An 18,117-nucleotide genomic window follows, 5' to 3' on the forward strand; every position below is an offset into this window, starting at 1 on the left:
CTTTAAATAAATTACTACAAAAGGTAGCAGTTAGAGATTATTTATCCCAAAAGTTCCTGTGGTGCAGCACCTAAGGATTAAGTTAAACAAAACCTACAGCAAAATAATTTGGACAAAAGTATCTCAATAGAGGAAAAGTAATTTTAAATCAAAATGATGTAAATATACATTTTTTTTGTCTTTTAAGGGGGCAGGGGTGGGGGGTGGGGGGGTGATTTAATGAACTGTCTGAAATTGGATTAAAATGGTCTTTTTACTGTTGTGCCTCATTATTGTGTTGTTTTTTACTGTTAGAATTATCAATATTGCATGTATTTCTTAAATATCATTCTCTGTTTTAAATGTATTTTGAAAATAATTCTTTTTAAACTCTAAATTTGGAAATTTTATGTTCTTTTCATGACAGACGTTCCTATTATGGGGTTGCGCTTAACTCTCATAGTCTGTATATAATTAACTAAGTTAAAAGGACCAGTTCAGCTAAGAAAAACAATGCCATTTATTAAGTTGTGGAGAAACATACCTCCATATCCATTTAAATAAAAGGCACAGAGCACATTTTTAAGAACACTATGACGTGAAAGTCACAAATAAGATAAGATAAGATAAGATAAGATAAGATAAGATAAGATAACCTTTATTAGTCCCTCACGTGGGAAATTTGTTTTCTCTCCTTGAATTGAAAATTTATGGTTTTGAGCACATTTGTTTCTATTTTTTATTTCACTTTTTACTCTTAAAGATAAGGTCATTACAGAGCACCAGGTGGAGAAACATACCTCCACAAGCATTTATGATGCAGGACACAAGCTGATAGAACGCAGCAAGAAATTAATGGAGTCTATGAGGTCAATTCATGAAAAAGATTATACCACTGTTTTTAGACATCTTGAATTTAGGAATAGTCTGATGTAAAAGTCACAAATACATTGCCATAGCCCCAAATGTGGGGCTATGGCAATTACATAATCTTTTACAATACAACAAAATCTAAAATAAAACCAATAAAGTTGTTCCCTAATGCTTAGTGTCGCTGGAGTTTTCACGTCATCAGATCTTTGTCTTCTTCGTGCACCTTGGAATCTAGTGAAGTTGTGCCAGACAAATTTGTTGGATATCTACATAACAGTTTCCCAAATATTCCTCACAAGAACGACAGTTTCATTAACAAAAGTACTGGTTTAGTACATGGTATTAGCAGAAAGTTGGTGTCTGTGTATCGGTACTGGAAAAAGTACCCTAATTACAACAAAGTGAGCCTACCTCAGATGCATTCGAAGGTGTTTATATGGAGCATTTTTATTCTGTTTGGGCTTTTAATCCCATTAAAGTCTGAAAATTAGAGTCCAGGTAAACATAGACATGAAGAGGAAAATTACAGGTAGAAATGCTCTTACCCATTATTTAGATGAGATATCTGTGCATTCAAAGAACTACTTATTGTCAATTTTTTTTTCCTTAATTAAGAAAAAAATTTGAGAGGGTTATCAGATGCAGACAGTTTTTGAGAGTTTTTTCACAGCGAAACATGAAAGTGTCACAAAAAGTGACTTATTTGTTGATGTACAATAGGGCTGCCACAAACGATTATTTTGATAGTCGACTAGTCACCGATTATTATTGCGATTAGTCGACTAATCAGATCATGCATCCATTGAACGTAAAACATACAGCTTATTGCACCAGCATGCATCTGCTCTTATTTAACTATCATTATCTTACAGCTTTAAGTGTTTAAGGTATGTGCTAACTAAAAATAAAGACAAGATGATAGTTTATTGAATTTAAATGAAATTTGCAGATTGTTTCGGAGGAGTTTAATAAACGCAGCCGTCTGCTCCTTGCTATCTAAAATATAACAGGACACCGGAGTATATTCTCGAGCATCTCACACTTCTGATAATCAGTCGTCTGCTTGACGTTTATTCAGCTGTGTAAAAACTATAACTTTCATCTCAGCCAAACCGATTTACTCAGGAACAAATAGAATACTGAAAAAAGCCAAACAATAACATTTTTAAGTTATCTAAGTGACTTATATATCATGTTTAACCTGAGTAGCGAAAGACGGCGGTGGATTTGAAAACGATTTGCCGGGAGTCCGGTGTTCTCACCGGCTCTAGTGAGCCGTCAACCCCAGCTAGCTATCGAGCTGGTGGGTAACAGACATCTCCGAAAACGTCGGAGCGCTTTTGAAAATATGTGGTGTCTTGATAAACTAAGCAGATATTTTAAGTTTACACAGCTACATTCCTGCCTGAAAATATGTTAAACGTTTATTTTGTGACCCAGAAAGAATAATAAGAGTAACATTAAAACTAACTAGCTGCCGCCATTGTTGGAAACTGAGCAGGGCCGCGCTATGAATTCTAGGACAGTTTCTTCTTCTTCGGGGTTTAACGGCAGCTGGCATCCTTGTGCATGCAGTGCTGCCATCTTCTGTTTCAGTCCGTTATTACACTCTTAAATCCTACTACTTATTCCTGCGTCTTTTGCAATCTTACAAAGCTTCAAACGACGTGTCGACTATTAAATTAGTCGTCGACAATTTTGATAGTCGACGTAATCGTGACTAGTCGACTAATCGTGGCAGCCCTAATGTACAAGGACACAAATTATAGGGATTTTTTGTGGCAGGTTGCACAACTTCATAAGCAATGTATTTCAATAGATGATATATTTCGTGTTTGCATTCTGTTTGTATTAAGACCCTTCAGCAGTGACATGTCACAATAGCAAAGTACAAAAGAAAAGCTATAAAAGAGGAAGCAATTGTTGTATTTGAACCCAAGCCATGATCTTTTTCTAAACTTAACCCAGTAGTACTGTTTTTTTTTCCCACTGGGGTTCAGTCCTGTCATTATTTTTCCTCATTTATTTAGTCGAATCCATGAAAAATGCCAACAATAACAAAGACTGACAGGTTCGAAAAGTAAAAAACTGATTCCCAAAGAGCTATTACCTGGTTTATCTCAGCATGGTGTGCAGCATGGCCTTAAAAAAAAAAATCTGAGGAAACTGAACAAGTGGAGGACACAAGAAGACGTGGAAGGCCTACAGCAGGTGAACCATATATTAAAGTCATGTTCTTATGCAAAATCACACAAGGGCTGGCCGGAAAATCAGTGGTAACGGGTCTTACGGAGTGATGAATCCAAATTTGACATTTTTGTTTCAAATTGTTGCCAGTATGTAAAGAGAGGTACAACTGTGAGTGGTTCTATCATGGTTTGGGACTAGATTTCAGCCATTGGTGTGGGAAATCTTCTCAAAACTGATGCAAGTATGAATGCAGATAAGTCTGATTTTGATGCACCATGCAATTCCATCTGACTGATTCAGCATGACAATGATCCCAAACACACTGCCAATGCACTAAAAGAAAATAAATTGCTACACTGTCAGTCATGGATTGGCTTCCCCGGAGCCCGGACCTCATAATAACTAAGAACAGAACCAAAGGCATCCAACATCCAAAGAAAAGCTTTGAATGTCCTTCAAGAAGCCTGGAGAACTATTCCAGAAGAATACTTAACGAAATGACAAGAACGCTGCCTAAGAGAGTTCAGACTGTGCTGAAGAGTAAAGGTGGTCACACCAGATATTGACTTTCAAGCCCAGCAGAATTGTACAGGCCCATTTTTTCACTCTATATACTGCATCTTCATTTATGTTTGCACAAATTTCCCATTTCCTAGAAAAGTATACAGAAATGAGGGGCTGCTAAACACATGTCTATTGCCTTTCACCTTTTAAAAGTGGAAAATATGTACTGATTTGTGTCAGTGTACGGCAAATTAATGAGTACAGTACATGAAACACTAATCAATAGATTAAAGGTTGTGACTACTTCATATACTGCTGCAAGACTGCGCTGAAGATGTTCAATATGAAGCTTTTTTAGTGAATTTCCATCTATATTTACAGCTGTCCAGTTTCATGAAAGTGAAGAGCTACCAGCACAAAGCACCTTCTATTTGCTGAGCATAAACCTGCAACACCACAAAGGTTAGACACGCTGTCCTGACCCATAAGATATCCACCGCTGGCTAGATTAAACCCATTAATTCTCAGCACAGCACTTAAATCTTGCTGTAGCTCCTGCTTGCTGGATTTGGCTAAGGAAAGCTTCGGGGATAAATTAGCCATATTGTCCTGCAGCAGCCTTCAAAGTTGACAGCCACATAGCCTGAATGACAAGACTTTTTTTTCCCACCCGAAGCCGGAGGAACATGACAACCGCTTGTGTACACAACCAAAACAACCTAAACGTTAGATAATAGCCAATTAGCCTGGTGGACATTAGCTGGGGCTGCTCATCAACTGAGCCAAATGTTGGTTTAATAACCATTAGCTCGAGCTCCACCGTGTGAGGGGGCCTCCGCATTAAGAGGGGACCGTGTCAACAAGCGGGATCAGTCCTGTCTGACTGCCTTTTTGATGCACTGGACACAGCATCTGAACTAGCTGGGGGGTTAGCCTGCCAAGCGTCAGCTGTCTAGCTGCCGTTAGCTTAGCTAGCTTGTTGTAACGAAAATGAATTAGGACGAGCTCGGCTACGCTAATAACGTTTCAGCATTTAATTGGAACCGCGGAGCAGGGTTCGTGCATGCCGGGGACCCGCAGGCCCGGGGTTCCGACTTCAAATTGTCGAAGTAAAAAAAGAGAGAGAGAAGAAGCAGCTAGGCCCGGCCGTTGAGGTTTCGAGCCAAAGGGGGAGGGGGGCAGGCAAGGCCAGGGGTAAGGCCGAGTTAGCACGGGTTAGCTTAGCATGCTAGCTAACAGCCGTGCCATCCCGTTGCGTTTGCAGAGGGGAGAGCGAAGAAGAAGAAGAAGAGAGAGAGAGGGAGAGAGAGACGCTTTTCAGGCACTAACGTTTCTGTCTGCGTCAAATCAAACCGTAAACTGTCCGTTCTTACCCGGGCATCCCGGCGAATGTGTACCGGAGCCGAAACAGCGAAACGGGCGAGCAACAGTGCGTCTGCGAGCTTAGGAAAAATAAGAATAAGCAGCCTACCCATTAGTTCTCTGCCTCTGCTGGTTCTCCTACACTGGGATATTGGAAATGATGGAGAGCCGCACTGCGCATGCGCCGACCTCAACCAGCCAGCAGATGGGAGAGGTGATGCACGTTTCCTCACATACACGAGCTCTGCATGGCCAAAAGGGGGAAAAAAGAAAGGGGGAAAAAAGAAAGGGGGAAAAGTTAGGGGTAACCTGGATGTGAGGGTTGGGATGGGGACTCACACTGAGCCACAGCCTGAACCGGCGGGTCCCACATTGAGGCCTGAGGGGCCTCCAGGGACCCCTGAGGCAGAATTGGCTGCAAAACTATTTCATCCCTTTTTCCACATATTTGACTTTAATCCTGGGAGATATAGAACTGGTTTTATTTTTTATTATTTTATTTCCTAAAGACTCTATGGAAACGTTTCACAGTACATTACGAATATGTTGACACTGTACTCTTCAGGTCATTGAGGTCATCCTGTATACACTCATACACTCATACACCAAAAATAAATAAAAAACAAAAAATATACTGTTCATTTGCTCCCAATATATTATCATTTTTTATATAATCTAAGTTTCTGTAAAAGGTAAAATTCAATAAATTCAATGTGTGGTTAAAAATACAGAAAAACGCGTAAAAATTATACTAAAAATTACGTCATTATTGTGTAATCTTCTTTGTAATCTGTAAGCTTTCCTCTGCCAGTAAAAGAATGAATTTTTTTTTTGCCATCCAAAAGTCTCGAAATTTCAAGATGATACTCAAAATTTTGATTTATGCTATTCAAAAATTTCAGCTAATAACCAAAAATTCCAAGATAACATATCTTAAAAACTTTTGCTTACTTCTGAGTAAGTTGAAATTTTGAGATAATCCGTCAGTAACGTGACATTTTAGAGTACCTAATGTGAAATTTGGGGTTCATCATGAAAGTATTCAAATTATGTATCTCAAAATTTAGTCTTAATAAATCAAAATTTGAAGATTTTTATCTTAACATTAAGACATAATAAATCAAAATTACAAACTAAAAACTTATCTAACAACTTGACTCAAATCAACTTAAAATTTCGATTTGTGTATCTCAAAATTTTCCATGTCTCGAGTTACGCATCTGAAAATTTCAAGATTGATTGTTGCTTTTATTTGGAGACTGACAAAAAGACTATTATCTTCTCTTGTTATTATTTATTATTAACACATTTGCATCACTTTTTTAAATGCTTTGGACTTTTTTTCACATGATTTTCATGGTTTTTGGTCACTATGTTTTGTGCGTCTTTCAATTTTTCCTCACTGCCTCTGTATTTTTCCATACTAATATACTTTTTTACACTATAGATCACTGGAATTAGATAAAGACTTAACCTAAACACCTCATGGAAATCACACACACAAGTATTTCTGCTTGTTGTTCAATAAAAAAAAAGTACAGAAATTTTTGGCTGATCTATATTTTTTCCTTTTTTTATATCATTTCTTGTTATTACACTTTGGACCAGAGACTGTTCATTTCAATGTTTAATAAAATTTATTTAAATAAATATGAAGTGGAAAAAGCTTTTAATCACAAGGTTTTGTTTTCCCAAAAGACGGAACATTGTACATGTATTCAATTGTTATGTATTAGACAGTTGTAACTTGTTACTTTAATGTGCCATAGCAAAGTCATAAAATCAAATCAAATTGATGATTATTGAATATTCATTAATAAAACTAGTAATATATGTTGACTAGATTGACACTACACATCATAGTTTCAAAGTTATAAGGCTTTTAGTCAATTTTCCACCAATACATCATTGAGTTGACCTTGAAAACCTTGGTGGATGTAAGCCAAATTTGAGTGGATTGTTAACATGACCCCACTCTACACTCATACAACGTTTTATCAGAATTCATTCACAACTTTTGAAGTTATTGTGTTTACAGACAGGATGGTGATGTGTGCACACACACAAATCCTATTAAAAACGTCTGATTTTTTGTATTACAAATAAATAATGTTGAATTTACTTGCAGAAAAATGACTTAGAGGCAACTTGTTAGTAATAACACTGTATGACTGTGGCATGATTATATTAAGTACTAAAACAAACCTTAACAATTAGTTATATAAATTTCATATACAGTTTTCACTCTTTCTGTCAGTTTGGACGCATTCACAACACAAACACCCCAACGAGGCTTTCATGGAGATGTTTATTGGGTATCAAGATGTCAAGTCAGCTGACTTTGCAAAGCAAAACTGAAACTACTAAAAATTCAACTAAAACTAGACAATTTCAAACAATAATCAATATAACAAGCACGACAAGACACTTGTTATAACCAAGGAAGGCTGCCATGGCAGTGCAGTCATCAGCACTGTCACCTCACAAGAGGCTCCTAGGTTGGATTCATCCACTGGACTAGATGCAAACTCCTTTCTTCAAAGTCCAAAAACAGGTATGGGGTTAGGTTAGTTGGTTAAGTCTAATTAACTGAGTTTAGGCGAGGACCGACAGGCTGCACTTTGTCTTTGACGGAAGATGGGTAGGCTGTGGTCATTTCTGATGAGCTGTAACCTCAGTTTCCTGTTCTTAGCAGTGTCACCTGCTATGATCTTCTGCTGCTGTAGACCATCTCCATCAACATTCAGTATGTTGCCTGTTCAGAGATGCTCTTCTGTATACTTTGATTACATCCATCCACTTTCTTACACTAATACAATTCAGGATCAAGCCAGAATTTGGTGTAAACAACATGAAGCATGGCTCCATCCTGCCTTGTATCAACAGTTCAGGCTGGTGTTGGATGTGTAACGGTGTGGGGAATATTTTCTTGGCACTCTTTTGGTCCTTAGTACCACCTGAGCATCATTGAAACTCTACAGCCTACCTGAGCGTTGTTGCTGAGCATGTCCATCCCTTTATGATCACAGTGTACCATCTTCTGATGGCTGCTTTCAGCATAATAACACACCATGTCACAAAGCTCAGATCATCACAACCTGGTTTCTTGAACATGACAATGAGTTCACTGAGTTCACTGTACTCAGATGGCCTCCACAGTCACCGGATCTCAATCCAGTAGAGCCCCTTTGGGATGTGGTGGAACAGCAGATTCATGTCATGGATGTGCAGCCAACAAATCTGCAGCAAATGTGTGATACTGTCATGTCATCATGGACCAAAATCTCAGAGGAACAATTCCATCACCTTTTTGAATCTGTGCAAGGCAGAATCAAGACAAGGCAAAAGGATATGTGTGAGTCCTTTCCTCTTTGGAGCTAAAAGAGGCCACTCAAACACATGAGATATCAGTGGAAAGCCTAGGATGTCCTTTATTTAGTACATCAGGACTTTAAGAATCTCAAATCACTCAAAAGATATAAACCAAAAACAAATGTCCATTACAGAGGACATAAATGAATAGGCTGGTTCACAGGAGGACATGACTGGCTCACATCAGAAACAGTAGAAATGAACACAGTGATCTTTAAGTTCTGCTGACTTGATCTGCAAAATAGTTTGAGTTAATGCCGAATAATGACTTTGATTAATTCTAAAAGGTAGAAAAAGTGACAGGAAATTAATTTAGTACAACTTTTTTTTTTCCTTTTCCTTTTTTGGGGGTAGGGGGAAGGGTCATTGTTGCAGAAGGTAAGCTTACATAAAGACCCCTTACAGAAGTTTTAACTTTTGTAACGTTATCATTACCATGTCTTACTTTGTCAAAAATAAAAGGTGGTCTTTACATATTAAGCACAATGTACTAAAATGATCAGAAGCCAATGGCTACATACTGAAACTCAGAATATGTGGACTCACAGGGTTAGAAAAAAAGTCACCATCTAATTAAAAACAATCCCATTACCAGTTATTTTGCTAGTACCTTACAGGTACTTTGTTAAATACTGTATATGAAGTGTAATTTGATAAGCGTTTAACACCATAAGCTACAAACTGCAATGATAATGATTAATTACAAGAACATCTTTTAGCAGAAACTAAACTATTCATATTTATGAACAAGATGACACTCATTAAGGTTAATTTTGACTGGCTGCGCGCACAAAAACTACAAAAATACAACACAAAGTTGCAGTGGAGCAAAAACAGACACTCAGCAAAATAATTTCCTGAGATAAATAAAGGTCATAAAAGCTGAAGAAAACATGAGCTCAGCCGTCTGAAGCGAGGACGAGATGCAGCTCAGGGTGCAAACGCCTGAATTTTGTGTGAAGGTCAAACCCGAGGAGACGTTAAATGAATTCAGCGTAGGGCTGCTGAAGGAAGGAGCGCTTCATGTATTTTTAAGGGCAAACACAGAGGGCTGAATGTGCGAGCGGAGGGTCGTATTTTAGAATAATGTGACAGGCTAAATGTGAGCGGAGAGCGGGAGACGATTTGCGAGATATCTGGCGGTTTGCTGTGTCTTTTTTTTTTCCTTTTCATCAGTCAACCAAAAAGCCGCAGGAAGCGTTTAAGTGTCTCCAGAGCTTCAGTGAGTAAAAGATGCTGTTATGCAGGCGGCCTTTTAGCCATTCACATGAGCCATCCCTCCTAATTTTATCAAACCAGAGCAGAAGTGGCTGTTATAGTTTCACAAATAAACGTATATATAATTACACATAATTGTAGTCTTTCTCAGTGCCGACAGACTATTTCTTATATATCTTACTATAACACAGAAAATCTGTGTGTTCATTTCTTTGTCTACCAACTCCTCCTACATGATCACAAGCAGCGCAACCAAACTTGGCACACAAGTATGTCTTAGGCACCTGAAGGTTCTTATCTATGTCAAATGTTATGATGCCATCATGTTGCCTAGCAACCACCTATAGCAACTGGCCAAAATGACTTGTTTTTAGCATTTATGCAGATGTAAAATCTCTTAAGAGCATCCTGTTATTTTAATTTCACAAAAATAACATAAAATGTAATCTACAAAACTTGAATTGTGAATAATATATTATATATAATATCATATTGTTTTCATTTCATAGCCAGTAAATGCTGTAGAACGGAAATGCGCAGGATCAAATTCAAGAATAAAATGTATATAAAATTCAACAAATAAAATCCTATTCATGTAAAATTCATAAAAAGCATAAAAAGACACATTGTTTTTAACTTTTGCCCTCAAGACAAGGATGTGTCATTTGTTATAATAACAAATTAAAAATATTGTATTTGAAATTGAAATTGAAAATAAAATAATATTTTGTCATTTTAATTTATATATTTTTTAAACAAGTTCAAAAGTCTGTACACACCTGAATGGGTTATTCAAATATTCAAATTCAAATATAACCTCTGTGCAATGTCTTCTTTACTGCTAATACTTTTATTAAATCACAACGTGACTTAAATTGTTGTGGATTTATGTTAATAGTATTGACATATTTGAATAGCTTTGTGCTTACATAGCTTCAAATCTAAATCTCTACTTGAGCCCATTTCTGATGAGGCTTCAGTGAACAGTAGATGGTTCTGTGTCAGCTCTTTACTGGATTCTTTCATGTTTTTTAAGGACATGATTTTCAGATACTGTTCATCTGATGTAGATGGTTTTTGAAGGCTGACAGCTCTTTAGCCCTCCACTTCTCCAGCTTCCTCAGATTTTTTTGAGGGCAGACTGCACACCATGTTGTGCTATGCCAAGTTTTCAGCTAATAGCTTTTAGGAATCACGTTTGTTAGTACAAAAAATACTGTTTAATGTCTGTCAAACTGTGTAATCTTTGACATTTTTCATAGATCCAACTAAAGACATTAGAACAAATGATGTGTTTTTGTGGTTGTGGTTGTCTTTTTTACGCTTCAATGATTCATAGTGGTTTAACCAGCAAAAGATTGGCCAGGGACAAGGACTGAGCAGAAAATAAGTGAAAAAGCAGCCGATATCCAAAGAAAAACGTTCAAAGACATTCAGGAAGCCTCAAGAACTACTGCTCAAGACCACTTTGAAAACAATAGAACAAAGTCTGTCTACTTGGTAACAAAATATAAAAAAACACAATTGTTGACTTTTGCACATTATCATATGTCATGTTTTTCTTTTAAATCATTTTTTATTTGTTATTATTTTATTTGTGCGTATGTGTGTGAATAATATAATTCCACAACCACAGCGCTGCTCTGAGTCACAGCCAATCAGAGAGCAGATATAGTCAAAGCCGGAAGTCGTCATCGCTGGCAGAGGAGTATTCCCGCGAAGATTGAGGCGTCTCATCGTTGCTCCCGGTATGTTTGTTCTGATGTGTGTGTGAAAAGAAGCTCGACTAGCTGACACCTGTCTTACACAACGGTAGAAGTAATCAAAGTTAGAAATGGAAAACATTCGTGCTTCTTCAGCACGCTTTTAGCGAGCAGATCTTCGAGTAAAGCCCTGGGTTGCGTCGCAAGCGTGTAGCACCGAGGTTCTGTTGTAAAAATGCCAATTTTGTGTTCTCCTGACTTGTCGGCGGATATGATCTCAGCCTTGAATGCAGCCCGAGACGGATTCTCACACTTATGAGTCGCTTTCTAATTCGGCATACATAAAATCTATTTAGACATTCATTTTTTGACCAAATTGTAAGTTAAGCAGTCAAAGGCAGCTATGAGATAGAGTGTTATTGTTGCATCAGCTGTATACCGAATTAAATTGTTTTATCTTCACCTGTTATCGACCCTAACATTGGTTACAGCACAACTGTAAACATGTCCTGAAGCGATGTGATTTCGTTTTGGTGATTATTAGTCTTACATTTGGCTTAAACTAAAAAAAAAAAAGGTGTTATTTATTGGAATTAAAACCGTTGTTTCCACCATGTTGGTGCATTTAATTGACACCTAACGGCAATGTAAAGTGTCAGTATTATCCCCCTGATAAATGAATTTAGTGGCATGTTGAAGTTGACCTGTTTTCCCACTTTTTCACATTTTGCAGTTGACAGTCACATCATCATGAGTAAGAGGAAGGCCAGAGATGCTCATCTGCCTGTAGGGGAATGCATCAAACAGGTGTGTGTATGAACAGCCAGTGAGTTTTTCAGTGTCATACTCTGAAATATACCTAATAAAATGTAGTTTATTTATAATACATGTTTCTGTGCAGGTTCAGCAGATTTTAAGGGAGCGATTTTGTGAGAGGCGGCTCCCTGACAGACTAGAGGGAGTAGAAGCTCAGTACAAGTAAGTTCATAACAGCAGGGCCTGTGGATAGAGGTGATTTTATAATAATGTCAACAAGAAAATCACGGAGAAAATCAGAACGTTAAATTCAAACAAAGTTGGATATTAAAATAAGAAACAAGACAATCAGTGCGAGAAAAGAAACTGGAGAAATGACTGGCACAGGTTCCTGCCTCATAGCTTCAACCGGATCGGCCTGTTTTAATCCTCGGGGCGTTTCTGGCGCTGTCAAAGCTGTGTGTTTGTGTCTGTGTGTGTGTGTGTGCGCATTGTGACTTCGTTATGGTTGTCCTTTGAAAACACATTCTTGTTTAAAGTGGAGGTCTGGAAAGAGGCTTAAAAATGTGAAAACACACTGACTGGTAAAACACTGCCCACTGTGGTGAAACGTATAGTAACAGTATGTAGGGTGTAATTATGAAAGGTACCTTTACTAGTGATCAGTAAAAGGTTAAAAGTTCGAGGCCATTCCAACCTTACTGTTTATACAGGAGAGGAGGAATCTGTTGTAATCTGGCCTTGTGAAAATAAAACCATGAATAATTTGTCCTAAGTGTTTGGGAAAGGCAAATAAGCTGTGAAGGGTGTTTGTTTTTGTTTCGGCTTCAGTTCCTACAGGTGTTGGATGGTTTAGAAGGCCTGTAGTAGAACTGTCATCTATAATTAAGAGCAGACCTGGAGCTCGGTGTGAGTTTCAGTGACCCAGTTCAGTCGCACCTGGGTGACAGCTCTGTCCCAGTTTCCTGGCCGACTCGGCCACAACACGAGCTTCCCCAGTGAGAGATTTCCACTCATTAGAAGCAGGAGATGGGGGTGTAAATTTTACTAAGCATTGTGGGTATTGTAGTTAAAGCCATTGTGTTTGCAGACACCTCCTGGAGCTGCTGAGGCGGACGGCGATCCACGGGGAGAGTAATTCTGTGCTAATCGTGGGTCCCAGAGGAGCAGGGAAAACGACGGTGAGCCGTGGAAAAAATGAATTTGTGTTTTTTAAATTTAAATAATTTTTTAAAAGTATGGACTTGTTGTGAATCCTGTGAGGTTTGTGTTTTTGTGCCTGAAGCTGCTGCAGTGCGTGCTGAGAGACCTGCAGAAAGAGGAGAAGGTGCAGAAGAACCTTCTTCAGGTTCACCTCAATGGTGCCAAACCTCATTTAAATTCCTCACAATTTAAGAACCCACACGTTTGCTGGAAATCTGAATTGGATGGATGGGTTTGTGTGTTTGCTGCAGGTCTCCTGCAGACTGATGACAGAATAGCGCTGAAAGAAATAACCAGACAGCTCCACCTGGAAAACGTTGTTGGAGACAAAGTGTTTGTGAGTATTAAGAGAGACTGTTATTAACATTTTCAGCTCTGAAAACTCCTACAAAAATCTTTCTACCTTTTTTTTTTTTTTTTTTTTTTCCTTAGGGAAGCTTTGCTGAAAATCTGGCTTTCCTCCTGGAGGCATTAAAAAAAGGTGAGAAAATTCAAATATTTAAAGCTGATTTCAGACTAGAGGGGCAGGTTTGATGTTTTTTTTTGTTCTTGTTTTGTTTTTTAATCCTAAAAGGCAATCGCAGCAGTAGCTGCCCAGTGTTGTTTGTCCTGGATGAGTTCGACTTATTCGCCCACCACAAGAACCAGACTCTGCTCTACAACCTGTTTGACGTCTCACAGTCCGCCCAGGCTCCCATCGCCGTGGTTGGCGTCACCTGCAGACTGGTGGGCCTCAGAATACCTCTCAGAAACGCTACTTAGATAATGGTAGGTGTTTTTAATACGTGTTGTGATTCTTTTTCCATTCAGGATGTTCTGGAGCTGCTGGAGAAGCGGGTGAAGTCGCGGTTTTCCCACCGTCAGATCCACCTGCTGAGCAGCCTCAACTTCACCCAGTACCTGGAACGGGTTTGGACGCAACTCAGCCTGCCGGACAGCTTTCCTGACAAGAAGTTCGCTCAGGAGTGGAACGCTGGTGTAAAGGTGAAGCTAGCAGGCAGACACAAAGTTTTCTAGTCAAGTCTTTAAGTAGTCTTCAGGAATAGTTCTCCAGGCTTCTTGAAGAACATTTGTTCTGTTCTCTGTTAAGATGATCCTTACCTTCTATCCAGGTATGTCTTTACTGCATTGGCAGTGAGTTTGGGATCATTGTCGTAATTAAAAATTGAAGCTGTTGCCGAATGCAAATGCAGCACCAAACCATGATGGAGCCTCCACCGTGTTTTACAGATGGCTGTAGACACTCACTGTTGTACGTCTCCCCGTAGATACTGACAATGATTTGAAGCAAAAGACTCCAAATGTGGATTCATCACTATCAAGACCCGTTGTCACTGATTTTCAGTCCAGTTCTTGTGTAATTTTCACACCTCAGCCTTTTCTTACTGTTTCCCTTCATTAAGAATGGCTTCTTCGCAGCCACTGAGACCATTTCTGATGAGACTTCAGTGAACAGTTGATGGATCAGCTAAAGGTCCAGATGAATCTCTAAAGTCCTGTGGATATGACTACAGAGCGCACCTGATTAAAAGCCGCCTGCTCTAATTGTAGAAAGAAAATAAATTTTGTACTTGTACAGGCCGCACCGGATTTTAAGCCGTATGCGTTTCACTTGTAATATGAGATATTTACACAGAAATATTACACGTGAGGATTTTTAACGTTTAATTTAATCCGTAAGGTAACATAAACATGGTAACATAAACGTTATGGTAACATAGAAAAATACATACTGCAAATGCTTTTTTTCCTCGAGCAGCGCCTGTAACACGGCTACTTTTAAGTATACGTACGTATCGGTAACACACAAATTACGTTGCTTATGGTTTTTTTACGGAACAGTGCACAAACAACATTACGTCTCTTAACAGCCGATAAAAACATATACCGTATATATACTACTTATCATTTTGATTGGTCTACTGTTACCAGGCAAAATGTTTTTGGCCGCATGGAAAAAAAAAAAAAAAATGCATTAGCCGCACGTCAGCCGCAGTGTTCATAGTGTGGGGAAAAAGTAGCGGCTTATGACCCGAAAACTACGGTACTGTTCATCTGCTGTAGATAGTATTTTTTTTGTTGTTGTTGGGGGTTTTTTTTGTTTTTTTTTTTAGGACTTTCACTTCTTCTGTTATTCACTTGTCAAGTTTCCTGAAATGTTTTAAGAAAACTGAATACCATACTGAGATATGCCATGATTTCAGCTAATGGCTCTTAGTGAAAAAGAAGGCATTGTCCAAAGGAAAACTTGGAAAGACCTTCAGAAAGCCTGAAGAATTGTTGCTCAAGACCACTTTAAAAAATTCTGTCTGACGGCTTGGTAGAAAAATATAATGAAACGATTGTTGGCTTTTGCATGGTACTGCTGTTTTTTGTGCTCTACCTTCTTCGTGACCTAAAAGCCTTAAATAACTCACTAAAGGTCAGAAAGTGTCTAATTTTGAGTTGTTTGAGTGACCGTTGTAACATCACTGCCCAGCTAACATGGTTCAGGCAGCGATGTCATCTCTGGCCTCCATTTGAATGGGAGACGATGTACACACCTTTTCCACATAGAACAGAAGTGCAGACATACAAAGCACAAAGTACTGATCTTTGTTTTCTTGGTTCTTCAGACTCTGTGTGAGGACAAATCTGTGGAGGAAGTCCTGCAGAGACACTTCAACTCTAGCAAAGACTTTCGCTCTCTGCACATGCTGCTGGTGAGAAGAACATTTCTGAAGTTCGGTTTGGGGAAGTTTTGGGTGTTTCCTTTTCTTTCATTGTTTCTTTTCGTACTAAATATCTTTACAGATGTTGTGCCTGAGTCGCGTCTCTGTCGCCAAACCTACCATCAAACCAGCCGACCTGCTCGAGGCCAGCCGGATGTGTTTTGCTGACACCACGGCTAACATGCTCCATGGTGAGTACAAGTCCTATCAAAGGAGTGTTTTCTACCCATGGTCCGAAGATTCTAAGTGAGCTGTGTCTCTTTAGGTTTGTCCATCTTGGAGCTGTGCCTGGTCATCGCCATGAAGCACCTCAATGATGTGTATGAAGGAGAGCCATTTAACCTTCAGATGGTCCATAATGGTACGATCGCACGATTAAATTACACAAGTAGAATATGCTGTCCTGTCTTTTTCTTCACTCGTGTCTGATTGTTTCCAGAGTTTAAGAAGTTCCTGCATAGGAAGTCCAACTCCATGTACAACTTTGAGCAGCCTGTTGTCATGAAGGTTGGTAGAAACGCTTCGAAACTCTTCCCCCAGTCTTTCCTACCAAACCCCCACCCCACACCAGGCGGAAAGTGGAGATTTCCTGAACACCGGTTTGCTGACTGACCCTTAATCTCTTCTCGCCTTTAGGCGTTCGAGCACCTGCAGCAGCTGGAGCTGATCCGGCCTGTCGATGGTTCCTCGGCCAAAGTCCAGAGGGAGTACCAGCTCATGCGGCTCACCCTGGACCACAGCCAGATCATGGAGGCCCTGCAGAAGTACCCACAGTGCCCCACTGACATCAAGCAGTGGGCCATGTCGGCGTTTGGGTAGAGCTTCAGAACATTTAGAATTCAGAGTCTGTGAAGCTTGTTTTGACTTGGACTGAAGAGCTGAAGGTTTGCACTGCTGCCTACTGTAAACGATCACAAAATAAAAGGAAATGAAGAGTTTGGCATTGGTGCGATCAAATGTTTCACCCTCTAAGCAGTTAAAGAGGTTTATGCTGCAGATAGATCCCCCCCTTACCTAATACAAAAACTCAGCTTAATGTGCATGTGTCATTTGATCAATAGTAGGAGTTAACAACCCATAAAAGTCATCAAGCGTCCAGCTTTCATCATTTTCAGGTCATGGGCATCAGGCTGCTGAATGCTGCTATCTAGTGGTGATTTCATGCAGTTGACAATAACCTGGATAAAAGTTGTAGTTTTGATTTCTTGGTTTTACAGAGTTTATGCACAATGATCACCTGACTGGTCTGCACCCAAAATGTGCTTCCAGTCGGGGTCATATCTGTCATTTTATAGAGGCAGCAGTGTGACTCCTGATGGACCGTGAGCTGAATGAAGATTCACCTTAGTGGCAATAAAAAGAACTCATTTAATTACAAGGTGTCCTCTTGGTAGATATTTTGTGTTTCTAGGCTTCAAAAGCCTCATTGCTGCTCGTTTCAAAGGTATATTTTAGAATAAATCCAGCTTTATAAACATGAAAAGTTTTTGTTTTTTTTTAAACTAATTTTAACTGTTTAAATGGTATGCTATGTATTTGAGTCTATTTTACCAGTTCCAAATATAAGCCTCATGTTTCCAACAGGGAACCCAGCCAGGGAATCCCACCCTCAAATTAACTGCCTTTTCTTAAACATGGAGCACTGAGCGTTTAAGCAAGGCTTGTAACTGAGTGAAGGGACCTGCGAGTATCAGCCTTAAGAGCAGCCAATATAATTCTCTGAATGAGAGGAAAGGAGGTAACTGTGCTCCATAGTTCGGAGCCATGACACGGGCACAGCCCATACCCTTATGAACACAGTGTACCCGTCTTCTGATGGCTGATTCCAGCAGGATAACACACCATGTCACAAAAGCTCAGATCATCTCAAACTGGTTTTATGAACATGATAATGACTTCATTGTGCTCAAATGGCCTCCACAGTCATATCTCAGTCCAATAGAACAGATTTGAGATGTGGTGGAACAGGAGACTCATCTGCAGTAGCTATGTGATGCTAACAAAGAATTAAGACAACTCTAAAGGCAAAAGTACTTAATCTAGTACTAGCAAGGTGTACCCATTAAAGATAACTGTCTTTGCATTGGTTAGGGTTTACCTCTTAAAATCTGATGTATCAAAATTTATTTTATGACTTTCCTTTATGGAAAAAGTCCCTAAGAATGAAAACCAACTGTTTCCAGAAAAATGCCAAGCCTCTAAAATGAGTTAAAACTCCAGACTGCAGTGATTCAGAGAGAGCAAAA

At 39.1% G+C, this 18,117-nt stretch overlaps 2 protein-coding genes across 7 annotated transcripts in view; one reads left to right on the top strand and one right to left on the bottom strand.

Moving 5' to 3' along the window:
• The window catches only part of mbd5 (methyl-CpG binding domain protein 5), a 45,958-nt gene extending 40,784 nt beyond the window's left edge, over positions 1-5,174 (bottom strand). For 2 of the 3 annotated variants that reach the window (XM_025903146.1, XM_005452326.4), the window contains exon 1: positions 5,018-5,174. The gene's annotated coding sequence lies outside the window, so the exon portion shown is untranslated. Of the gene's footprint in view, positions 1-4,919 lie in introns of all 3 variants that reach the window. The other variant, XM_005452327.4, reaches the window with a different exon arrangement.
• A 5,949-nt stretch (positions 5,175-11,123) lies between these two features.
• orc4 (origin recognition complex, subunit 4) lies at positions 11,124-17,246 on the top strand. 4 transcript variants are annotated; one of them, XM_003446586.5, is made up of 14 exons: positions 11,124-11,246; positions 11,935-12,008; positions 12,103-12,179; positions 13,048-13,138; positions 13,243-13,318; positions 13,412-13,497; positions 13,593-13,641; positions 13,735-13,886; positions 13,971-14,144; positions 15,776-15,862; positions 15,954-16,062; positions 16,137-16,232; positions 16,311-16,378; positions 16,508-17,246. In XM_003446586.5, exons 2-14 carry the CDS (start codon positions 11,952-11,954, stop codon positions 16,688-16,690), a joined length of 1,305 nt encoding a protein of 434 aa, XP_003446634.1. In that variant the 5' UTR covers positions 11,124-11,246; positions 11,935-11,951; the 3' UTR covers positions 16,691-17,246. The 4 variants fall into 4 exon arrangements, with proteins under 4 accessions (XP_003446634.1, XP_005452388.1, XP_005452387.1 ...); XM_005452331.4 differs by having other exon boundaries at positions 11,238-11,316; XM_005452330.4 differs by having other exon boundaries at positions 11,239-11,310.
• Positions 17,247-18,117: the final 871 nt, after the last annotated feature.

Source organism: Oreochromis niloticus, linkage group LG23 (assembly GCF_001858045.2).
Source record: "Oreochromis niloticus isolate F11D_XX linkage group LG23, O_niloticus_UMD_NMBU, whole genome shotgun sequence".
Classification (NCBI taxonomy): domain Eukaryota; kingdom Metazoa; phylum Chordata; class Actinopteri; order Cichliformes; family Cichlidae; genus Oreochromis; species Oreochromis niloticus.